The sequence below is a fragment of the Eretmochelys imbricata genome, chromosome 12 (genome assembly GCF_965152235.1).
Source record: "Eretmochelys imbricata isolate rEreImb1 chromosome 12, rEreImb1.hap1, whole genome shotgun sequence".
Classification (NCBI taxonomy): Eukaryota; Metazoa; Chordata; order Testudines; family Cheloniidae; genus Eretmochelys; species Eretmochelys imbricata.
In genome coordinates, this window is record NC_135583.1 from 14,173,641 (window position 1) to 14,199,638 (window position 25,998).

General features: G+C 43.5%; 1 protein-coding gene across 13 annotated transcripts in view; it reads right to left on the reverse strand.

Moving 5' to 3' along the window:
• CHD9 (chromodomain helicase DNA binding protein 9) overlaps window positions 1-25,998 on the reverse strand; it is a 193,709-nt gene that overhangs the window by 36,743 nt on the left and 130,968 nt on the right. For 10 of the 13 annotated variants that reach the window (XM_077831202.1, XM_077831201.1, XM_077831208.1 and 7 more), the window contains 12 exons: window positions 24,784-24,980; window positions 23,418-23,617; window positions 22,728-22,887; window positions 12,148-12,237; window positions 11,342-11,445; window positions 11,085-11,202; window positions 10,313-10,370; window positions 9,950-9,992; window positions 9,560-9,779; window positions 9,186-9,388; window positions 7,989-8,897; window positions 2,481-2,644 (listed from right to left, as the gene is read on the reverse strand). In XM_077831202.1, coding sequence (XP_077687328.1) covers window positions 2,481-2,644; window positions 7,989-8,897; window positions 9,186-9,388; window positions 9,560-9,779; window positions 9,950-9,992; window positions 10,313-10,370; window positions 11,085-11,202; window positions 11,342-11,445; window positions 12,148-12,237; window positions 22,728-22,887; window positions 23,418-23,617; window positions 24,784-24,980 — 2,466 coding nt within the window. The remainder of the gene's footprint in view (window positions 1-2,480; window positions 2,645-7,988; window positions 8,898-9,185; window positions 9,389-9,559; window positions 9,780-9,949; window positions 9,993-10,312; window positions 10,371-11,084; window positions 11,203-11,341; window positions 11,446-12,147; window positions 12,238-22,727; window positions 22,888-23,417; window positions 23,618-24,783; window positions 24,981-25,998) is intronic. The other 3 variants (XM_077831209.1, XM_077831206.1, XM_077831204.1) reach the window with 1 other exon arrangement.

A 25,998-nucleotide genomic window follows, 5' to 3' on the forward strand; every position in this document is an offset into this window, starting at 1 on the left:
GTGCATGCTGCCATGTGACCCAGCAGGCGCAGGCAAACCCTGGCCATAGTCAGGGGGAACGCAGAGACCTCTGCGATGAGGTCCGTCAACGTCTGGAACCTTTCTAACGGCAGGAACGCTCTGGCGCAGGTTGAGTTGAGCACTGCTCCAAATGAACAAAGACTTTTTGTCATTTACCAGTAGGCGGCACATGGCTTGCAGCACCACATCATCCTCTTGGAACTGAGACATGGAGTTGCCCTTGATTAGCCAGTCATCAAGGTATGAGTAGATCTGGATACCCCAACATCTGAGGTGAGCAGCCATCACCGACATGCAATTGGTAAACACTCTGGGTGCTGTTGCCAAGCCGAACGAGAGGACCGCAAACTGGTAGTGGTGGGGGCCCACTGTAAACCGAAGGAAGCGTCTGTGACCTTGAAAGACTGCTATGTGGAAGTCCATGTCCTTCTAGTCAAGGGCAGGTCTCCCGGATCCAGGGAGGGGATGATAGAAGCCAAGGAGACCATGCTTCTTTAGATACTTATTGAGGTCCCTCATGTCCAGGATGGGCCTCAGACAGACCTTGGCCTTTGGGATTAAGTGGTACCGGGAATACAACCTCTTGTTCCTGTAGTCGAGAGGAACTTCTTCCACCGCACCCAATTGCGGCAACCCCTTTACCTCCTGCATGAGGAGACTCTTGTGAGAAGGGTCCCTGAAGAGGGACCGGGTAAGAGGGGGGGTAGAAGTAAATTGTAGGATATAACACTCCGCCACGGTATTGAGGACCAGCGGTCTGAAGTTAGCCGAAGCAGCAGAAGTTCCAGCAGAGTGACTGGCAGCAAGAAGGAATTCAGGGTGGGGGGAGCCGGCAGCGCTCCTCATACCACGCCATGCAGGCGCCACTCCACAGGGTGCCAGAACCGGTCCCCTACGGATACTGCTAAGGGAAAAACTTCCAGCACCAGTGCATGTGGAGAGCACACACACCTAATATGGAATGGACATGAGCAAGCACTCCAAAAACTATACATTTTTACCTAGTACTGTCCATCTGGTCCACCCATGTGCCTCTCCTCTCCTTGTGTACCACATCACAGGAATAAAGGGGGGGACTGCCAGACTGCCACCATCTCAGTTCCTTCTTTACCACCAGTTCCCAGTAGGAGACCAGGAAGCCGGGAAAGAGGGCAGGTAGTGCAGTATACATAGGGAAAAGACATCTCAAAGAACTCCTGTTACTACAAGATGAGTAATCCATCCTCCTTCTTCCAGGGATTGTCCCTATGTGTTGTGCACTTCTGGTGATTCACAAGCCGTGTCTCTAAGGAATCCTAGAATCCTATGACATACATTGCTTCTCTAGGCAGGGTAGTTTTGCATCAGATGCAGTTGTTCACACCCAGTACACAATGCCTAGCGAAGGTGTATAAAAAGTGCCAGGTCGCTGCTCTGCAGATTTCAGTAACAGGGATATCTTTAAGGAAAACTACAGATGCTGCGCCTGAGCTTTAACTGAGTGTGTTTTCACATTGCTTGAATGTGTTTCTGGTGTAAATTAAGCAAGGTGTGACCAAAGACAAAGAAAAGCACATTTACATGCATGGTAAACAAAGCCATCAGGAGAGCAAGTGGGGAAAGATAACCACTTAATCTCGATGGGGTATGGAGAGTGCACCCCCCACCTCCCGAAGCCTTCCTGCCTCTTGAAGCAGCACCACTGAACTTTGGGAAGATATAAAGAGAGAAAGCCATTTTGCCTTCCTTGGCTTTTGCCTTCTTTCACATGAGAGACTAAAGTGGCCAGAGCTCTTGAAATCACAGAATAGTGGATCCTTTAACCAAGCAGTTTGAAGTCTCTGGGAACTGAATACAGATGAGAAACCTGCTTAAGCAAATACTGCAACTTGTTGAAAGTAAGTTTTAATCTTAGAAGCGTATTTTTACTTTTGTTTGCTTGTAACCTTTTCTATCTTTATTCCTTATACTTGGTATCTCTTAAACATAAGACTTTTTTGTTTAACAAACTTGTTTTACTTGTACTATACACCAACTCAGTGTGTTAACCCCAGTTAAGGTAATAAGCTGCCAGGTACTGTCTCTTGAAGGGTGCAGCGAACTTAACTTCTATAAGTTGTCAGTGAGAGGGCTGGACACTACAGGGCAGACATTTTGGGGGAAATACAGGACAGGGAGGGTCTTCGGGTCACCCTGCAAAACGTAACTGGGAGGTGGAAGCCAGAGTGTGCTCTGCATGCTTGCATGCTGGCTGTTGATGTCAGGGCTATAAGCCACAGCAGCATAACATTTAAGACATCCAGAGTTCCAGGCCAGGCAATGACTAAACCCGACTGGTCTGATTCAAAACCCAAAACTTCATATCGGCATAGTCACAACAGGATTCACCCCCAGCTTACTATTTTAACTCGTCTCTTTTAACCCCAAGAAAAATGACCCAGCTATAACATTTGAGCCTGAAAATGGTATTACAAACTTACCTTTGGCCAATAGGATGCAGCCAACATGTATCCACCTTGCAAGAGATAGCTGGAATTTGGCGTCCCGTTGTTCAACTGGAAACAGTCCTGGGTCTCATCTTGTGTGGTGCTCAGAGAGGCTACGCTCTCTTCGTCATATGCTTTGATGTGAGGGGTTCCTTCTGCTAAATAAAAGTACTACATATAACTTGAAGCTGTATAGAAAAATATACCATAGGGTTTTTTTTAGGATGCTCATACAAAGTATGTAAAGATTTGGAAAGAAAAATTTGAACACGAATATAAAACGAAAAATGAAATTTTTATTCTGGGTATATGCAACGCTGATTTTTAAATTAGGAGTGCTGAAGCTCTTTCATGTAAATTGTGAACTACTACTACTCTGCACATAACTATATTCCTGTTCTCTTTTCTAGAGCTTAACATGTGAAGTATTCAGATATTTCAAAACAGGTTGCTTGCTAAAGTCTGATATGAAATCCCTTGTGACCATTTTAGAACACACACATTTCAATTTGAAGTGAAACAAAATGTGATTTCAAGACAATAAATCAATTCCATTTTTAAATAGAAAAGTAAGCATGGAAAGCAAAGTGGTTGTCACCAGAGTGTGGTAAATCTATTGAGGAGATATTACTTGTTATATGTGGTCCATTTCACTTATTAGATGGGGTGTAGAAGGCTCCATTTGCCTCCCCCAAATTTTTTAAAAATGGTATGTCTACATCATATTACAATTTTAAACACGCATTTTTAAATTCTGAGTTTCTTTTCAACTAACATTCCACTGTTTCTTCTTCTCCCCTGACCCTCACATATTTTCCACACATCCCAACCTCCATTTTTTATTTCTTTCCTCTTCCAGATCATCTCCAACAGAAGAAGAAAATCAGGGATATTATGTCTCTGTGTTTGCACGGTATAAATTTCCTGGTAGCAAGGCCAGACATATTTTTAAATTAACAACCAATGCTGCGTAGGAAAGAGTACAGATGCAAGAGCAATGTGAGATAATTCTGCAAGACTCAAACTTATGTGTAACAAAAAATGCAAGATTACAATTGCGTACATAAGTGAGAGCGAAAGATGGAGATTTTAATTGCTTTCATTGCTTAAAATCAGTTAATACCATATATTTTAGTTATGCATTGTGTAGTTAAGTTATGGAGGATGGGTGGGTGAGAGTGTGTGTGGTTTTTTATTTTTGTAGAAAAAGCGAGGTATTTGTGTCACAACACTCCACTTTCTACAAAAAAGTGTTTCCATTATCACTCTAATCATAAAATATTGATAAAAAATGCTACCCACCACTTATTTGACAAAATATTAAAAGTTTCTATGGTAGAAGACCACAATTTGCCCCTGTGCTGAGCCCTTCCCCGCTACTCCCTGATCCTGGACCAGATGTGCATCAGGATGGTCCCAAGCATAATTCAGCACAGTCTGAAGGACACTGTAAATAGTACCTACCAATAGCACCAACAGACTGATAAGGCAGCTTGGGATCAGCAGGGTGTAGTGCAGTCCCAGCAATGTCTCCGTTCTCTAAACACAGTTAATGACTAACCTAGCTCCACACCACCAGACGAACCCCTGTGCAAGGGAGACTGAAGGGAATATCATCTCATAGTGGCTAAACTGGCTTTGCACCCAGAATCTACTTGTGGCACAGCACCGAGCAGCCACAATACAAAGGTGAGAATGCCCTAGATAACAAAAGGTAACTCATAACATGCTTGTCAAATCTCAGCTCCCAAATATTAATACTTCAAAAACTGAAATGGATTTTGAATGCTTGGGACCACCAAAACCCTCTCTATTTCAAACTGATATGTAACCCATTTTTCCAGTATTCCCCTCACCCCTTCCATGAAGGTCCAATACGTAGGGCCTGCTGAAAACTTTCTTCCTCTAGAGCAGTATTTCTCAATGACCAGTCTGTGGATCAGAGCCAGTCACTCAGATCTCCCTGACACAGTTTAGGAAGGCAGCAGAAAGGTTCCTTGTATCAAAAAGGTTGACAGGAACACTGCTCTAGAGCAGGTTTCAGAGTAACAGCCGTGTTAGTCTGTATTCGCAAAAAGAAAAGGAGTACTTGTGGCACCTTAGAGACTAACCAATTTATTTGAGCATGAGCTTTCGTGAGCTACAGCTCACTTCATCAGATGCATACCGTGGAAACTGCAGCAGACTTTATATATACACAGAGAATATGAAACAATACCTCCTCCCACCCCACTGTCCTGCGGCGCGAGCCAAGGGACGTGCTGGCCGCCCTTCCTGCGGCCCCCATTGGCCTGGAGCGGTGAACCGCAGCCAGTGGGTGCTGCGATCGGCCGAACCTGCGGACGCAGCCGGTAAACGAACCGGTCCAGCCTGCCAGGGGCTTTCCCTGAACAAGCGGCGGACCGGCTTTGAGAACCACTGCTCCAGAGAGCCCTGTAGGTAGGGTGGAGGTAGAAGTGTTTTGGCTATCCCTTCCGTCAGCTGAAGTATTGTTTTCATGCAGAATAGGACAGTTGCTAAGCATGCAAATCCTGGGATTATAGAAATAATGGCAGTATTAACAATGGTTTAGTAACCAAAATTAAAATCACTAAACAGCGAGGCATTTGTTACAAATATTGTCCTCTCAAAAACAGCTTGAACGCAACAGATTGGTCTAAAATACTAGTATGTCAAGTGTGCAATATATAGAACAGCTGCTCAAAGTGCTACGAATGGTGTATTACACATTAAAAAAAAGTACATATTAAAGAGATGGTGCATAATGAATTGCACTGAAGTTAAGAGAACCTTCCAGCAGTTACCAAATCTTTAAAATGGTAATTTCTAATTAAACAGCAACAGAAAGACAGACGGATTTACATTCCCTAACACTGACATTTTACAACTCGAGGGTTGGACACATCATTGGTTACATAGGCTCAACTGGCAGGTGGTGGAAAGGGCAGGAATACAGTCCCTATTACTAGAACCTGCAGCAATTTTACAGGATACTGCCACTAGACCTAAATTGTGTTACACTGTCTAAGCCAGTCCTCCTCCTCCTTTTCTCCTTTGTTTTATCAGTTTCTTATCAACAACATCCCCTTGACAATGCCCATTTGGTCCTGCAGGCAGAGGAGCATTGCAACATCAGATGTTGCTCAGCCAGTAATTCTAACCTTAGCCTTAAACCTTAACACTAACCTGTTGTTTACCTTGGTCATCTCCCTCCTTGACAGTCAAGGCAGAGAGATTCTACTAAAACAGGTTTAAGTAGGAGTGATCACTTTAGATAAGCTATTACCAGCAGGAGAGTGGGGTGGGGGGAGAGAAAACCTTTTGTAGTGGTAAACACTCATTTTTTCATGGTTTGTGTGTATAAAAAGATCTTCTGTACTTTCCACAGTATGCATCCGATGAAGTGAGCTGTAGCTCACGAAAGCTTATGCTCAAATAAACTGGTTAGTCTCTAAGGTGCCACAAGTACTCCTTTTCTTTTTGCAAGGCATAGTGTGGAGGGAGTCACAGTGCAAATGTCGTCTCATTCCTACTCAGCCAATATAGCTCCTGATTTAGAACAGAGGTTCTCAAACTGGGAGAGCACGAAATGTATTCTGGGGGAGCACGAGAAGCTGTAGGGGAAAAAAAACCTGACTGCAATCATTCAGAGCTGGGTGGCCAGAGAGCTGCGGATGCCTGCTAGACAGCGCTGCCACCAGCAAGAGTGGAGAAATAAGAATGGCAATATCATACCATGCCACCCTACGTCTCCACTGCTGCTGGCGGCGGCGCTGCCTTCAGAGCTGGGTACTTGACCAGCAGCTGCTGCTCTCTGTTCTGCCTTCAGAGCTGAGTGGCTAGAGAGAGATGGGGTTGCGGCGGGGGGGAGATAAACTGCTACAGACACAAAGAAGGGGTATGCAATCAAATAAGTTTGAGAACCATTGATCTGGAACAGCCCTCTATTCCAGTCCTGAACTCCCATGCCACCCCAACTCTCTTAGTTCTGACTGCCAGTTTCACTTGCTGATTCATTTTGACAAATGGAATTGAGTATGCAAATGAACTGTAGGAGGAGAGTGATGACTAGCTGATTTACTTCTGATGTCACAATGCCTCAGAGACATGCCATCTAGTTGACTGTTAGGCCTCACTTGTTGCTAAGCCAAATACTATAGTCAAGATTTTTACCATATGAAATGTATCAATAGATTTGCTATGGATGAAATTTTCAAAGGTACCTAAATAACACAGCAACACAAATCCTAATGAAAAAAAACAACACCATGGAACTAGTGCTCCCAAGCCACACAGCTGATTTTGAAAATTCTATCTGTGTTCCTAGGCCCTACACTAATCCACAATCTCGTTTACATTTTCTGAATAGTTTTGAAGCCTGAATATCTGTGCAAAAATGCTTGAAAATTTGTCAGTGAATGCAAATACACGTTGCACTGGGTCACACAAGCATAAATGAATGAGCAAACACCCACTTATATAATATGCTAATATCCCATAGTAACAAATTACTCACAACTGACCCTTGATGTTGCAGCCTAAAACCTTACTATTCGTGGTGGGAAACCAATCCTAACCCATACAACCCAACTCTACTGCCAGAAAGTTAATGATCACCATGATATAACATTTATTGTACGCATACTGGAAACCAATTTAAAGCAGATCTTGAATATTAGCACTTTTAATGTATTTTTCTCTCCATCACAGAAAACAGAGCAGAGGGTTATATTCTTAACAGTAAAACTGTTGAACTGAGTACAAGACATTGAGAATCATGCTCCCCCATTGTGTAATTCCTGTCATGAAAATCTTTGAGCTAATGCTTTGCCAGAATATGGTCCTTGTTGTCACAATTCTTTCTGCTGTTGGGAAAGTACTACATGACACGATAGTTTGCTGCTTTAGGAAATACTTTAAGATGAGGAAAGGAACAGACAAATAGTGTGCAGGGGAAACAAAAGGGAGGCACAGAAACAAAAGGGAGATTTTATAAAAGGAGGGCCTGTTGCTCTAGATATCTAAGTTTGGTAACCAAGATTGCCCATAGGTGGGTGCTGAGACAGTACCTCAAATTACTCTTAATGATCTTTGGCAGATTGCAGGACTGAGAGTTTTCAAGAGATACTTAAGAGTGGTGTAGTGATGTGGGACAAGGGATGAATGAGGAGGGAAAAACAGAAGCAGTACCAAAAGAACCTAAATATAGGAGGAAAGAAAAGAAATGGGGAAGAAGAGGGGAAAAACATTTTTGCAGAAATTCTGGCAATTCATCCCTTCCTCCCACACCTGAGTCAAATGCTGAACACAGCTCTCTATGGAATCAGTCAACATGATGCTTTGAATCGACAGAGGCATTGATAGGAGGTGATGGGAAATACAGAATATTTGCTTTCGTTTTTACTATGTATTCTCCTATTCCTATGCCTTTCAGATGTCTTTCAATATTCAGTATTTTTAGTTTTAAAATTATGATGTAGTAATAAGACTTTTGACACTTACCTCGCTTTTGTGCCTCTTCGTCATCACTGTCACTCTCTTCAGATGACGACGATGACGACGACGATGATGAAGATGAAGATGATGAAGAGGAGGAAGATGCTGACGAACAAGATGAGGATGAAGAAGAGCTGGATCCTGATTGGGAGCGTGAACAAGAAGAGGAAGAGGAAGAGGATGATGAAGATGACCTGGAAGAACAGGATGATCTGTCTGAATCAGAGTCAGAATCAGAGCTAGAGTCTGACCCTCTTTTGTTGACTCTCTGTTTTTTGGAAGCAGGGTTTGGAGTTAGGGGCTCTGTCCTTGCTGCAACCATACGCCTGTCAGTTTCAGTTTTCACGCCAGGTTTGTGGTCTGTAGTCTGTAATGGCGTGCCATTCTTTGGGCTCAGAGGTTCAGATTTCATCATTGTCCGTGTTTCCTCAGTAGACATAGATTCTTCTTCAGACGACTGAGGGTCCTCTTTAAGGTTTTCATTTTTAACTTTTGTATCCTCAAGAGCATTCCCTTTAGTATCTGGCAATCTTGACTGAGGTGCAAGAGGAGAAGCAGACAATGCCATCTGATACTGATGTAAAAGTGGAGTAGAAGTTCTTGATAGTGCCACTTTATTCTGACTGTAGTTCCTCTGGGCAGACATAAATGAGAGTTCAGGATCACGAAGAATGTGATAGTCTGTTCTGCTAACCCCATGTTTAGCAGCTCCAATAAGTAAATCCCTGTCATGAGTCCCACACTCCCACCAGACTGGCAAGTCTGGATTTGGCTGACAAAGTTTCAAGCGTTCAAACAGCTGTGGATGTCGGAGAGCCTGTTCTCGTACCTTCCTCAAGAGTTCAATGCGATATAAGGTCCGAGAAGCACGCTCCTCGGTAATTGGTTGGATAAAAATGGTTGGGTCTACAAGTTCTATATAAAAATAAAACAAATGGGAGTATCTGGCAAACAAAACCTTGTAACGCAGATTAGAAGCAAGTGACATTAACCAGTTAACAGCCAAGTCCCACAAAACATTAACCTCATGTTCCACATTAGACTTTTCCCCTTTTTCTTCTCCCCTAATAAAATTTTGGAAAGCAGACAGAGTTGTAGCTTTTTGGAAAGAGGAAACAAACAATATTTTGTACGATCAGTATCAACTACATGATTCAAATATTTTTTAAAACATACTGTACTCTATTTTCCTATGATACATACCTTCTTTTGAGGGAAGGCGACAGACTCTCCTGCACATAGACATAAAAGCATACAAGTACTTCTCTAAACTCTCATCAGTTTTCTTATGTAGCCTAGCCATGGCTCTAAATTTTGTCCAGTCAAATCGACCCCCGTCAGGATCAAACACCACTCCAAATGTGGATACAACCCTGTAAAAATCAGCTTCTTCTCTTCTCGTCCATCTGGATTGGCAATAAAAAGAAAAAAAAAATCAATCAAGTTTGGACATTCAGTAATTTTCTTAATATTATCACCTGTGATCATTAGTGATTACAGCTTTAAAAAAATTTAAGAAGTCTTTTTGAGTTCCTATAGGCTCATGCATTTAAACGGAATACTTATTTTGCACAAACCTTTGTTGCCTTTCAATCTTGGCAGCAATTTTTGGATTTAGAGCAGCTTCTTCATATGGAGGCTGCATCACAGTGGCCTGAACTGGAAACGTTGGTTGGATTTGCTGGGCCTGCCTGTTCTTACTAGTACGTTGGTAGGCTGTTATTAGGCGTCGCAGACGTGTTGTTAAAGCAGACTGAGTGGGCCAATAAATTTTGTCTCCTTCCATCATCTGACCGTCTATATTAAAAGAAAACAACCAAACTCAAAGAAACAAGTCAATTATTGATAGTGTCTCAGGTTCTGCACTACACCTAAAGCAGGGCTGCGCCAAGACATGATGTAGCCCAGCATGATAGGATACTATACGTTCACAATAATGATCATATATGAAGTTTAATTTACTTTACCTCCGTCAGCTATTACTAGATCTCCTGGTGATGAAGCATCATCCTAAAAAATCCAAGATTTGAAATAAATCAAAAATATAAATCCATCAGAGATGCAGTTAAAAAACACACACCTTAGGTAGATAACTAACAAAAATAAAATAAGAATAATAATATTTTGTTATATTTTAGACAACTGGCCATTAAGGCATCTTTAATATGAAGGGATCACCCAAAAATATGTTGTCAAAGACTTCTGAGAGACTTATACTTAAGCTGTGCATGTATAGGAAATATTAAAAATGCTAAAATAACTAGCTCCACAAAGTTAGAAGTAACATTTTCATTATGATAGAAAGAACTAAAAACAGATGCATATCGTACCTCCATATCATCTTTAAACATTGCTGGGGCTGGTTTATATTCTGGATCTTCTACATCCCTGTTAAAATTTCAACACAGTAAAATAATCCATTTTAATACTCTTTTAAAAGGACCTATTCTGTTTGTATTATGCAAAGCAATTCTAAATCGAGATGGATTTATTCTCTGGTTAACTTTCTACTGGGAAATCTCAGTCACTGTACTTTGGAGGGGAAAAAACACTACAACAGGAACTATGGCTTCGACATTTTCCCTCTTTCCTGCCCCACAATCACCCCAAGAGGTCTTCTATGTCTGTGGCCCTAAATTGTGGCCACCAAACCTCTGTCTCATGAAAAATGAACCACCACTCCTCTTTGGAGGCTGTCAATGCTACTCAAATTGATTTAAAGGGGTTGCTGTTTAGCAACACTAGGCATTCCTGGCCTCTAGAGAAAAGGTTGACTAATATGATAGCAACTCCCAATTCCTGCTGGCTTTTGTACTGAGGAATCAAACTCACATCTCTCATATAGCAATGCAAAGCACTATCACTGCCACATGGATAACCTAAGTTTTTATGTTACCAATGAATTCCCATGTCTAAATATTGTGCTATAAATACACTGGGCCTGATTTTCTTTTCACTTACACTGGAACACACCAGAAATAATGTCATTTACATCAATCAGCTTACACTGGTGTAAAAATAGTGTGAGAAGAGAACCAGGCCCAGTGTATAAGTTTAGTTCAGTTTACATCAAACAGTTTGTAACTAAACAAACATTCATACCCATCAATGTAATCATTTGCTCTCTGTTCAGCAGCAACTGCTTTCTCATCTGGTTTGCCCACTCTTTCCAAGAAACACAGTGCAGGATCTGCTCTAATAGTGTTGTACTTTTCATACCCTGAATGGGAAGAGGCAACAACATAAAAGTGATTTTTAAAAGAAGGCATAAAAGGAAACGAGGAAAGGTTTGTGTCGGTGGGGGGTGGGGGGAAAAATATATATATCTATTTAGTCATCCAGTAATCCTTATTACTTACCATGCTTAAAAACTCCAATTAGGAGGGATTTATCTGCATCTGCATCCCACCACTCTGCAGGGACCTCAGAATGCTCTGGCTCAGGGACCCAAACATCAACTTCACTGAAAAATTCATCAATAAAACAAACATAAATCTACACAGGGAAGGATGAAATTTAATTTGTCTTTGTTATTCCACATTTTATATCTCAATTTTCAATAGAAAGCAGCAATAATTTTACATATCCAAACACACAAAAACCAGCCTCTGATCAACAAGCTAAACATCATTTTATTCACAGCTTCCAGGTCTGTTAAAAGACAGAGTATATAGGCCACATTCTCTTTTGCAAAAATATCTGTCAGCTGGCATTCCAAGAAAGAAAAAAAAAAGCACTGACATGCATAAATCATAAACAGTGCAACATGAATGAAAAGGACAATTTTTTCACTGAGGACTGAGAGCTTTGGTAATTTGCAGCTAAATTAAAGCACATAAATTGCTTTTGATGGCACTGAAACCAATGAAGGTTTTGCCATTAACTTCAATGAGAGTCAAAAGAGATCCATTATCTGAATTCTGTTACTAAAAAGCATGGGAATCCTGCTGACAGAGTATAAATCAGGTGAATTTTTATTTGTCCTAAATATATTTATATTTCCTAAAACTTTGAATTGCTAATGATAAAAAAGTAAATACAACAAAAACAGTTTTTTCATGGGCAAAAATGGTAAATTTTACTTGTTTTTCCCTGAGAGGTATTCTGAATTTTTACTTAATAGTCTACATCTAAAAACAAGCAAAAAAACTTCAGTATAGTTCACCTGGCATCAACTCCATCAAACACTTTTTGGCATTCATTACCAATGACTTCTTGTTTTAAGTAATACAGCATTCTTACTCGAAGCAAGACCCTAAAAACAAACACACAGAAGAAACAGACATTAGAACTCTATCAATATTTATGTTTGGAAGGCTTTTTTTGTGCAATTAACTAGTTACTCGTTTTTTTTCAATTCTGCTTTTTCCTGAAATACAGGGGAAACTGGCAGTGATCCTATACTTAGGCTGCCTAACATTTAAGATTCGTACAACCTTTACCTGAGAATCTCTAAGACGGGGATCGGCAACCTTTGGCACGCAGCCCACCAGGGTAAGCCCCCTGGTGGGCCGGGCCGATTTGTTTACTTTCCACATCCGCAGGTTTGGCCGATCGTGGCTCCCACTGGCCGCGGTTCGCCATCCCAGGCCAATGGGGGCTGCGGGAAGTGGTGTGGGCCAAGGGATGTGCTGGCCCCTGCTTCCAGCAGCCCCCATTGGCCTGGAGCGGCAAACTATGACCAATAGGAGCTGCGATTGGCCAAACTTGTGGATGCAGCAAGTAAACAAACCGGCCCGGCCACCAGGGGGATTACCCTGGTGGGCTGTGTGCCAACGGTTGCCGATCCCTGCTCAAAGACCTCCATTCTTTGCAACAAGCCTTTGAAATTCAAGAGGGAAAAAGGCCTTTGGCTAGAGACGTGCCTTTTCTTGTCCCCTGAAATTCTGTTCAGGTTTGGCTGAGTTATAAACTGCTAAAAATTGCCATTTCCCTTCCCTCACTTGCATTCCTCAGGAAAAATGCTGGCAGCCCACCAATATCACGTTCTAGAAAGCCAGGCCAACAGCAAAGCATCACTGCCACACACTATACCACATCACTGCCACACACACTATACTGCCAGAGCAGCAGGGAGAACAAGAGTCAGTGTGGACAAGCCTCCTGCCCCCTGCAAGAACCTTCCAGCATCCTGCAAATGGTCCATCTGCCCCTTTGAGGGAACTACATGCAACAGGAACTCCTCAAACTCATGAGGGAGTGGGAGGAACACCGTCCAAAGATGAACTTGGGAGCTTAAATTCATAACTTTGCTACTTACTAACAATCGAGGACTGAACAGAGACACTGAATTTATTGCTTATTACTACAATCTATAAGCCCATGGGCTGCATGTCACATAGGCTGGGGAAGGCTGTGCCTCCACAAACAGCCTGGTGTGGCCCCACCCACGCTCCTCCCTGAGCCTCCTCCTGGCTTGCTCTTCCCCCTTGGCCCCAGCCCAGGCAGGCTGCTCCTCTTTCAGGGCAGCGTGTTGGGGCTAGGGCAGCCGGGACTTGGGGGGGTAGGAGGGGGGGACACCCAGCATTGGGGGGCACCAGGCACTGGGGTCACACCACCCAGCACTCAGGGGCAGGAGGCACTGGGGCTGCCTGCCCTGTGCTTGGGGGAAGCTGGGGGCATTGAGGCTGAGGAGGCTGTGCACCGGTCACCCTGAGCTCGGGGGGAGTGCGCCCTGCACTTGGTGGGGCTGCGTGCCGCTCACCCTGTGCTCAGGGGAGAAAGGGGACAATGCGCCCACCCTGCACACGGGACTGGGGGGGCTGTGGCAAGGGCAGGAGCCTCCCCCAGCCGGCGATTCACCCGCCACACCTGTATAAGCCATTTAACCCCCAAACCTCCCACTCAGCTTTTTTCCCCCCTCTATGACTGGAGAGATGTTAACAGCACTTCACCTTGAGTGGTCCCTTGAAATATGTGTTAAATATTAATGCTAAACATTCCGTTCTAACCTTATATTTAGCTCTGTCACTCTGAGCACGTTTCCCAGACCTGAAGAAGAACTCTGTGTAAGCTCAAAAGCTTGTCTCTCTCACCAACAGAAACTGGTCCAATGAAAGATATTACCTCATCTGCATATCTCACTAGAAACTCACTCACTTGTTTCCAAGTCCAAATGTAACTGCCAAACAAACCTACACTGTATCTCCAGAGTGAAAATCCTGACCCCACTGACAATCAGTGTGATTTTTTCGCATTGACTTCATCTGGCCAGGATTTCACCCTTGACTAAACTAAGCCAAGGCCCCATGGTAGTTGCCAAACTACTAGCCAGGCCATACGTGAAATAGGAAAAGCCAAGCTTGCAATGTTTTAGTCACATACCTTGCTAAATGCCGTAGTGAAAAATATCATATAAGGAGTGGACTTTTATCAGTGTTAGTGAAGCTGACTCTTGTAAAAGAGAATATATTGGGGAAACAGCTCTCACAAACAGATAACAGAGCTGTCAAGCGATTAAAAAATTAATTGTGATTACTCGTGTGATAAAAAAATCATCACGATTAATCACACCTTAAACAATAATAGAATACCATTTATGTAAACATTTTTGGATGTTTTCCACATTCTCAAATATATTGATTTCAATTACAACATAGAATACAAAGTATACAGTGCTCATTTTATATTATAAATATTTGCAGTGTAAAAATAAAAGAAATAGTATTTTTCAATTCACTTAATACAAGTACTGTAGTGCAATCTCTTTATCATGAATGTTGAACTTACAAATGTAGAGTTAAGTACAAAAAATAACTGCATTCAAAAATAAAACAATGTAAAACTTTAGAGCCTTCAAGTCCACTCAGTCCTACTTCTTGTTCAGCCAATCACCCAGATTGTTTACATTTGCAGGAGATACTGCTCCCCGCTTCTTGTTTACAATGTCACCTGAAAGTGAGAACAGGTGTTGGCATGGCACTGTTGCAAGATATTTAAGTGCCAGATGTGCTAAAGATTCATATGTCCCTTCATGCTTCAACCACCATTCCAGAGGACATGCGTCCATGCTGATGAGGGCTTCTGCTCAATAACGATCCAAAGCGGTGCTGACCAACGTATGTTCATTTTCATCATCAGAGACATGTCACCAGCTCCAGAACTCGTGTTCTTTGAGATGTGTTGCTCATGTCCATTCAACCTAGGTGTGTGTGGATACTGCTGAGGGAAAAACTTTCGGCACTGCTGCATGCGGTGAGCACACACACTTAAGTTGAATGGACTTGAGCAATCACTCGAAGGAGGAGGAGGTTCATTTTCTTTTTTGGTGGTTCAGGTTCTGTAGTTTCCGCATCGGAGTGTTGCTCCACACCTCATCCCGCTCAGATTTTGGAAGGCACTTCAGATTCTTAAATCTTGGGTCGAGTGCCGTAGTTATCTCGCACTGGTACCTTCTTTGAGTTTTGTCAAATCTGCAGTGAACGTGTTCTTAAAACAAACACGCTGGGTTCCGAAACTGCTATAACATGAAATATATGGCAGAATGCAAGAAAACAAAAAGCAGGAGACATACAATTCTCCCGCAACCAGTTCAGTCACAAATTTAATTAACACATTTTTTTAAATGAGCATCATCACATGGAAGCATGCCCTCTGGAATGGTGGCCAAAGCATGAAGGGGCATACAAATGTTTAGCGTATCTGGCACGTAAATACCTTGCAATGCCGGCTACAAAAATGCCTCCATTCTCACTTTCAGGTGACACTGCAAATAAGAAGCGGTCAGCATTATTTCCCATGAATGTAAACAAACTTGTTTCTCTTAGCCATTGGCTGCCCAATAAGTAAGACTGAGTGGACTTGTAGGCTCTAAAGTTTTACATTGTGTTGTTTTTGAGTGTAGTTATGTAAAAAAAAAACTAAACTAAAATAAAAATCTACATTTGTAAGTTGCGCTTTCATGATAAAGAGACTACACTATGGTTCTTGTAGGAGGTAAATTGAAAAAAATTATTTCTTTTATCATTTTTATAGTGCAAATATTTGTAATAAAAATAAAGTGAGTACTGTACATTTTGTATTCTGTATTGTAATCGAAAAAACATTTACCTACCTTTCGTAACTGATCTTCGAGACGTGTTGCCATGTCCATTCCATTCTAGGTGTGCACACACCCACGTAAGCAGCCGTCAGAGATTTTTGCCTAGCAGTACCCGTAGGGCCGGCTGTAGCGCCCTCCAGCGTCCTGTGCCCATGCCGTGATATATTAGGCGCTGCCGGCCCAGGCCCTCTCACTTCCTTCTTGCCAACAACTCCGACAGAAGGGTAGGAGAGTGGGTAATGGAATGGACATGAGCAACACATCTTGAAGCACAACAGTTATGAAAGGTAGGTAATCGTTTTCTCTTCTTCGAGTGCTTGCTCATGTCAATACCATTCTAGGTGACTCGCAAGCCGTATCAACGGAAGTAGGCTTGGAATTCACCATCATTCAGCTTGTAGTACGGCTCTGCCAAAGTGTCATCTCGCGCCTGCTGAGTCAGTGCGTAGTGCAACACGAACATACGGACGGACAAGGTGATGGCCCGACAGATCTCTTGAATCGGCACCTGCGCCAGGAAGACGTCTGCACTCTAGTGCAATGAGCTGTCACAAACGCTGGTGGGGCCACTTTCACCAGCTCATAGCACTGGCAAATGCACGCCATAAACCAAGACTAAATTCTCTGGGCTGACACCGGGCAGCCCTTTATCCTGTCCATGACAGCAACAAACGACTGTGTTGACTTACGGAACAGCCATGTTCTATCAATGTAGAAGGCCAACACCCGTCTGATATCCATTGTATGCAACCTGAACTCCTCATCTGAGGCTACAGACAGAGGACTGGTAAGTAGATGTCCTGACCCATGTGGAACTGGGACACAAACTTGGGCAGAAAAGCTAGATGCAGGCGCAGCTGGACCTTGTCCTTGTAGAAAACTGTATTGGGTATGTTATTGCCCTGATCTCCGCCGAGCCGACATTATGGCGACCAGGAAGGACACCTTCCAAGAAAGAAGCAGGAGAGATCAGGAAGCTAAGGGTTCAAAGGGAGGGCCCATGAGCTTCCAGAGCACCAGATTTAGGTCCCACAGAGGAACCGGATAACGGATGTGCAGGTTCAGGCGCTCTAAACCTTTCAGGAACTGCGCTGTCATGGGATGGGCGAAGACAGACGTGCCCTGAAGCAGAAGGTGGAATGCAGAAATGACCACCAGGTGCAACTTGACCAAAGACAGCGACAAGCCTTGAAGCTTTAAGTGCAGCAAATAGTCCAGGATGACCTGTAACAAGGTCTCCTCAGGATGAACGCACTTGTCTGAGGTCCAAAATGCGAAGCGCTTCCACGTGGCTACATAGATAGCCTTGGTGGAGGGCTTCCTACTGCCCAGCAGGACCTCTTGGACCGCTGCGGAGCACTCTCCGTCGTCCATGCTCAGCCATGGAGCAGCCACGCTGTCAGGTGCGGCGACACCAGGTTTGAGTACAGCAGATTGCTTTGGTTCTCGGACAGCAAACCCAGATGGAAAGGTAACTGCAGCAAGTCAGCCACCAAAAGACTCAGCAGCATGCCAAACCAGTGCTGGTGAGGCCATGCTGGTGCAGTGAGAATGACCCATGCTCTTTCTTGTTTCACCATAAGCAGGACTCTGTGGAGAAGCAGCACTGGCAGAAAGGCATACATTAACACTCCTGACCATGGGATCAGGAAGGCATCCAATAGGGAACCCTTAACCCCGCCATATAGGGAGCAGTGGTACTTCCTGTTCTTGTGGTACTTCCTGTTCTGCGGGGATGCAAACAGGTCTACCTGGGAAGATCTTCCAACAGTGGGGGACAAGTTGACCACCTCCAGATGGAGGGACCACTCATGGCGAGAGGAGAAGGTCCTGCTGAGGTGATCTGCCAGGATGTTCCCAGTTCCAGGTAAGTGAGCAGCCACCAGGTGGATGGCGTTCTGCACACACAGGTACCAGAGGCTGGGCGCCCCTTAACTCAGAGCAGAAGACCTGGCGCCGCCCTGCCTCTTGATGCAATACATCATGGCTGTGTTATCCATGAGGCACCACCTTGCCTGTCAGATGGGTCAAAAACACCTGGCAGGCCAGGCACACCGCCTTGAGCTCCCTGACGTTGATATGAAGCGCGAAGTTGTGCTGCATCCAGCGGCCTTGGGTGCTGAGCTCACCCAGGTGGGATCCCCAACCCAGATCTGACATGTCCAAGACCAAGGTGAGCAACAGTGATGGGGACAAAAAAGGGAACCACCACAGCACTGACTTGGGGTCTAGCCACCAGTTCAAGGACAAGAGGACGCGGTACGGCACCATGACCGCTCGGTCTAGTGGGTGCCTGCTGGGAACACAGACCGTTGCCAGCCACGTTTGCAGGGGTCGCAGATGAAGCCGGGCGTGCTTGACCACATATGTGCACATTGCTATGTGGCCCACCAGCCGCAGGCAAGTGTGGGCCATGGTGATCAGATGCCTCCTCACGTGGGCAATGAGATCCACCATTGCCTCAAAGCATGCTTCTGGAAGGAAGGTCCTGGCTTGCGCGGAATCGAGAACCATTCTGATAAACTCTATGCACTGGACTGGTGTCAACGTGGACTTTTGTGCGTTTATTAACAGGTGCTGGTCATTGCAGGTGGAGCATACCACATCGAGGCTTCTCCACACCTGTCCCGGAGACCTGCCCTTGATAAGCCAATCATCTAGTTACAGGAAGATCTGGAATCCCCCCACCCCCAACATCTGAGGTAAGCCACTATGGGCGCCACACATTTCGTGAACACCCTGGGGGCCGAGGACTGGCCAAAGGGTAGCGCTGTGAACTGGAAATGGCACCCCGTCCCTATAAAACGCAGGAACTGCCTGTGTCCTAGGAATATGGAGATATGGAAGTAAGCATCCTTTAAGTCAAGAGAAGCGTACCAGTCCCCTGGATCCAGGAAGGGGATAATGGAGACCAGGGAGACCGTGCAGAGACCATAGCCTTCGGGATTAGGAAGTAATGGGAGTAGAATCCTCTTCCTTCCATGTCCCGAGGAACCACCTCCACAGCCTCCAACTGCAGGAGCTTGTGAACCTCCTGAACCAGGAGTTGCTCATGAGAGGGGTCCTTGAAGAGGAACAGGAAAGAAGGGACGGGAAGGAGGGGTATCTACAAACTGCAGGTTGTAGCCCCGATATGCTATGTCCAGGACCTAGCGGTCCAAGGTAACTCACGACCTGGCCGAGCAGTAGGGTGAAAGGGGTTGAGGAAAGGACAGGCAGGATCTGGCTGGCTGACTGGGGCACACCCTCAAAACGATTGCTTTTGGTGCCCTGGGTGCTTAGTGGGTCCAGGTTGGGCTGGAAATCAAGAGGAGGAGGGACGACGGCGGCTAAACCCGGTGTCCCTTCTCCTTGTAGATCCCTGCTGGCCTTGCCAAGGCCTCAATGGTGGCGGAGGTTGGAATGGCTTTCTGGCAGACTACAGTGAGTGCATACCCAACAAGCGAAGGGTAGCCTGTGGAGCCTGGTGTCCGTTTGATCAGAGAAGAGCCCAACTCTGTCAAAGAGAGGTCCTGAATAGAGGCCTGCATCTCCTGGGACAGGACCGCCGTTTGGAGCCAGGAGTTGCGTCGCATAACCACTCTCCCTGCCAATTCCGCCGCATCCCATGTCATTTGCAGGGAGCATCTGACTGCTGTGGTCCTTTCCTCCACCAGGGTACCAAATTACTGACCCTAAGGAAGGGAGTCCTGGAACTTCTGGAGACTCTCCCATAAGTTAAAATTGTACCAGCATAGCAGGGCCTGATGGTTCGCCACTCATAATTGTAGGCTGGCCACTGAATAATTTTTTCTGCCAAATACATCAAGTTTTTTGGCTTCTTTATTCTTGAAAGTAGAGGCAGTGGGGACCTGCTTGTGCTTTTCGCTGGCCGCAAACACAACCAGCGAGCCCAGAAGTGGGTGAGTATAAAGGTACTCAAAACCCTTGGCCGGCACAAAATATTTTTTCTCTGCCCGTTTCAAGGTGGGTGACCTGCCACGGGATTGCTTATCCGGTGATCCCCTGGCCCTGGAGGGGTCTTAATGACGGGCTTGCCTTCTCAGGGAGCCGTAGTCTGGTCCTGTGGCACCAGAGATGTCACAGGAGCAGGTGGAGACCTGTGCTCTCTCTGCTCCCAGGCCTGGGATGACGAAGGTGCAGGCAGGGTGGTGGTCCCATACTGCTTACCAGAGTCAGTGATGGACTTTTAAGAGGGCCAAGAGCCCCAGCCGCAGAGGCATGCTCGCGCTGCTCTGGAGAAGGCTGGCAGACAGGCCTGGTCCCTCTACCTGATGACCCTTGGGCCTTCTTGCTCTGCGCTTGCGAGTGCTTCTTCGCCTGCTTCTTCGACACTGGCGAACAGTGCTGAAAGGAGCCATACACTGGCGCGGAGGCCGAAGTACTCGGTGCGGCCTGTGCTGAGGGCTCGGAAGTGTCAGGCGGAGAGCGGACTCCATCAGGAGGGCTCTGAGGCAAATGTCCCTCTCCTTTTGGTGCGAGGCCGAAAGTTCTTTCAGATCCGACAACGCTCCTTAATGTGTGATTCCCCCAAGCACTTAAGGCAGCTGTCATGGGGGTCACTTACAGGTATAGGCCTGCTACAGACCAAGCAGGGCTCAAACCCAGGAGCTCGGAGCATGCCCCATTTGGGGCGAAGTCCCAGACAGAACCTTCGCTAACAGCTAACTATGCTACTTAACAGCTACTTAACACTAACTACAATTAAACAAAGACCCGAAGGCCCATGGAAGAAAACTGCTAGCTCTTGACAAACAAGAGAGGCGCTCCGACTGACCACCACAGGAGGTAAAAAGGAAATGAGAGGGTGTGGGCCGGCAGCGCCTAATATACCGCAGCATAGGCGCAGCACGCTAGAGGGCGCTACAGCCGGCCCTGTGGGTACCACTAAGGCAAAAATCTCCGAGGGCCATGCACATGGGCATGCACACACCTAGAATGGAATCGACATGAGCAAGCACTCAAAGAAGAATCAGTATATTTGAAAATGTAGAAAAATATCCAAAATATTTAATAAATTTCAATTGGTATTCTATTGTTTAACAGTGCGATTAAAACTGCAATTAATCGTGATTAATTTTTGTAATTGCGATTAATTTTTTTGAGTCAATTGCATGAGTTAACTGTGATTAATCAACAGCCCTAATAAATAAGTATAATACCTTACATTTTACATTGCTTTATATTCATTCATGCTGAGTTCTATTACACTAACATTACTCTAAAGTTACATGCTATAACCTTTGCGGCTTTGCACAACTGTGTTGCTCTGTAGACAGAAGGAGAATACAAGAAGGCTTGAGACATACTCTCAAACCAAAATCCTTTAGGCATTCTGCTATGCTTGGCTACTGCAGACAGGAGCATACATATGGAGCCAAATAAGAAAATGTCTGTAAGATTTAGTGTTTTTGTAGAACTATGAATTTTATTCATGTTCCGCTTTCCCCAAAGTGCTTTTTACTTATATTAAACTGTTTAAACAAGATGAGATGTGAAGAATTATGATCTCTGTGTTAGCTAGAGAGTCATTCCAGAAAAGAACCAGATGAACAATTTTGTTGATGCTTAGCTAACATGCCCTCTGTTCCAAGCTGTAAGTGGTGAAGGCTGTCTCTAAAGTTTTGCTGATTTCTGGAATACTATGATCAAAACAAGGTAATAAACTAGTTACAAACTTTGCCCTGTTTAGTGCAGGGTCTGTGCAAGACTTTCAAAACATGTCAAAAACAGTAGATGAGAAGTAATGCAAAGAAATGACGAAACCCTCAACTGTAGTATAAAGAGAGCAAGAGTGAAGCTCAGATTTTGAGAGAGCTTACAAACTACACTACTGCATCCCAGATTGCTGGTAATGTATTCTTCTTTCTGTATTACACTGTTTTAATCTTTGACTAATAATCTTTGATTAATAAAATTGATTGAGCCTAGCTATTTATTTACTGAGTTAAATCAAACCCATAACAACCTCTAAAGTCCAGATGCCTTGCAACCGTTTTAAAACTGAAACGTATCTGTATCTTCTAATGCTTGTAACCTCAACATATAGTTTAACCCAACAACACAAACCCCCAGACTGACAGAAACACAGGAAACTGATGGTAACATTTTGGAACCTGAGATTTTGCAGCAAGGGGATAGACAGAGAGCTGCTTCTACTCCTTCCTGCCTTTTATGGGCAGCTCCAAGCCTCCCAAACCCAACATGCTTGTTGGATGTTTGGCACCGACCAATAGGTGCATTCTTAATAAGAAAGGGCCAACAAAGACCAGCAGGTGCCACACCATCACCCAGAGATGTGTGGCCCACCCTCCATGAGCCTGCCCCACAAGCACGTGCTACTAATACCTCCTTCTGCACAACACCCACAATTGTGAATTCTGTGGTTCTACAGAAGTAGCAGACTTCCCAGATCTCTGTTCACAGAATGATAAGTTGGCAAAGAAGAAAGGAAACAAACAATATTTGTAAGATGCTTTGGAAATGTACAATAAAATGCCATAAAGGTTATTACTACTACTAGAGCTATGTTACTTTCTGCTTCGGAAAATCATCGGTGGGGAAAAACGATTGCCCCCACCCCTTTTTGTTCTTTAAGATATACTTTTTAATCTTTTAAGAGTATAACAATGAAGAGCTAAAAGAAAAAATAATCCTTTATACAAACTGAAAAAATACATTCACACATTTATACTAGTACTTACTTATTGCAGTGATGCTTTATGTGTTTTTTATATCCTTCATCTTGCAGTAGATGTTCCGGATTATATTTTCGAAGCCATTCTGCTTTATGTATATCAAAAGTGCTAGCCTGAGTCTTCACTTTCTTTCCTTTTCTACCCCTCGGCACAGGTGCTGACAAACCTACACAAAATGAAAATACAAAGCAATGGACAGTAATGTACAACTGGCAGATGCTTTGTAGTGTTTTTTAAATTAATATATTCTAAAAGAGACGTAAACTCTGGTGGTGACCTCAAATGCCATATGGGATACCAGGCTCATTATAGGTCTTTGGCCTGTCAGAAAGGGAATCTCTAAGAGGTGTATTTCATCATTAGAACAGAAAGATAAAGGAGAGATTGCTTGTTGTCACTGTTAGCACACAGTGAACTAGGTTTCAGTGAGCAATGAACTGGGAAAGTATACCTTACATACAGTATACCAACCCATAGTGGAAAGCCAGCAATAGCAAAGAATGGGAAAAAGGAGAATTTGCTTTTCCAATCAACCTTTTGAGATAACCTCAGCAAAATCCATTTACTTTAGTTATTTAATTATTCTTTAAACAAAAATTTTAGCTGTTTTTTTCACATACTTAGAAAATGTTGATTTCTTTATCACAAAATTACATACAAAAAGTTGTCTAATTACAGAAACACTTAGTTCCTTACCTAGGTGATTCTGCAGCTCTCGTGTTTGCCCATCCTCTGTTGGGGTGATGAGATCCCATATAAAACTTTTTATCTTTTCATCTCCTCTGTAGTGAACAAGGCAATATGCTAAGAGTGCTCGGCAAATTATCTCCACGTCCTGTTCATTTAGTTGCCTCTTGAAGCGACCGTGTGACAAAATCTCTCTCCAACGACCCCACCTGATCCAAAGTGACACACCCAGCAGAATTTTTAAAATACAATACTCAGGCAATCTGTATGTGAGTATTATTGCAAAAGGAACAACTTCATAAGATTTTGTGGTTTTCACTTTTTTGGTGTCTTCGGAAGCTTAAGCTCCTAGAGTCCAAAGGACTGTGAATCACTCAGGCTTCAGATACCATGATGTTGCAAACGTCAAAATAACCGTTTCAAATGAAAATCTGAAGAATGTGTATCTCAAATATGGATTATTGGTTTAGGTTTTTCAAAAATCGTTATTACAGTACTGCTAAATGTACACACACAGTCTCTCTCTTTATGTGAACTACGACCAAGGTTTTTGTTCCCAAATGTTAGGCTCATAAATAGGCTTGATTTTCAAAAGTGCTGAGAATCTGCAAGTTCCTATTCAAACCAGCTGGAACTGCAGGGTGCTTAGTATATTTCAAAATCAGGTTGCTTACGCACCTAATTATGGATTTATAAGCCTAACTTTAGGTATCTCTTTCTGAAAATTGTGTCCTATTTTTCCAGACTGATTTTAAAATGAACACATACTGTATGTGCATTATATTACGCAATTTCTAACTCTGCATAGTTCTTTCCAGTGAACACTTAAAATTTATGTATAATCCATGGATTAACAAATTTCTCACATTTTGATTAAAAAGGAAAAACCTCACTCTTTCTATTAAACTTTTCAGAAGAGAAAAGACTTATATAGGGTACAGAACAAAATTCCCATCCCAAACAGATTTCCCCAACGTGTCTCATGCATACAACTTTGATTTAAAAATTGATAGATAGTTTGACAGTGTTATTGGTGAGCTGCAGTTCATCTGAGCTCCTGAGAGCACTCCTCTTAAGAGTCGGGGAGGATGAGAATTAAAAATACAGAAGTACATTAAGAGTATATTAGAAGAATGACTTAAAATACTGAAGAAAAAGGAAAGGAGTTATGCTGCCAGTGTATCTCATAATTTACTAGTTTATAAGTCTCAACAGTTGGCAATATTTAAAACGCACATAACCATTTTACATCTTAAGATCTGTAATTCATTCTTGTTAATAAAACAAAAAGTATATTCCATAAATAAGATTTAGTATATTTAGAAATCAACACTATGTTGTGAGTTTCACTTTAACAAAATAGAGTATATTTTACCCATAGACTAATAAGTTTTTCTCCACCCGAAAGCACTCTGTTCTTCCATATCCACTAGAGCGGTCACAAGGCCTGCGGAGTTTTGGTTTATCATCCCCTTCACTCTCTGCTTCTGATAACTCAGCCAGCTCATCTTTTGTGGCACTAAAGGGTCTTGTTTGCTTCCTAATTCTTGGGGTATCAATAACCAGGCTGTTCTGTAAAATTTTAACAAATATTATTTAAGACATAGTTGGTAACATTTTCTAAAAGTACCTGACATAATTTTGAGAGGGCAATTTCTATTTAAATTTCACATTTACACAAACATCAAAGAAATTCCTAGCTGTAAACCAATTATAGAATTCTTATGCAACAAAACAGACATTCTTCATTCTTTACTCCTTCAATGAGACCAATACATTAGATGTACATTACAAACTAGATGTAACATTTTATTTTGTTTGTACTGAATACTGCCATAGATATTGGGGACCAGTTTCTTCCCTATGCTCTTGGCAATGCAAAGGAGACATAAAGCCATTTTAAAACTGACAACCTAGTGATTCCTTCAACACAGGGGTGGCGTGGCCATGAGCAACACATCTTGAAGAACAGTTATGAAAGGTAGGTAACCGTTTTTATTTCGAGTGCTTGCTCATGTCAATTCCATGTCCCATCCTCCTACCCCTCTGTTGGAGTTGCCGGCAAGAAGGAACTGAGAGGGGGCAGGGCTGGCGGCGCCTGATATACCGCCGCATGGGAGCGCCACTCCAGGGGGCGCCACAGCTGGCCCTATGGATACCACTAAGGCAAAAATCTCCGACAACTGTGCACATGGGCGCGTGCACAACTAAAATGGAATCGACATGAGCAAGCACTTGAAGAAGAACTGACATTGTGGCTCTCTCTCACACTCTTTCGAAGCGCCTATGGTAGGGGTTGTGACCAATGGAAATCAAGCAGTCAGACTGGCTCTTGTGTTCCAGCCATTCTTAGGTGCTAAAATGGTCTCCTGGGTCATTTGGGAACCAGATTTACATTAGAAAAGCCCTGAACCTGCCTACTAATGCACAGACTAACCAAAGAAGTCAATTTAAAATAACAAGTGTGATGATTAGTTTTGGTTGAAAAAGTTTCATAAATCCAACACTGCTATCTTTAAATGCCAAAGGTTTTAATATTAATTTGCAAAGGTGGTAACTTGATAGTTCATTCTCTATTGAGAATAGTCAA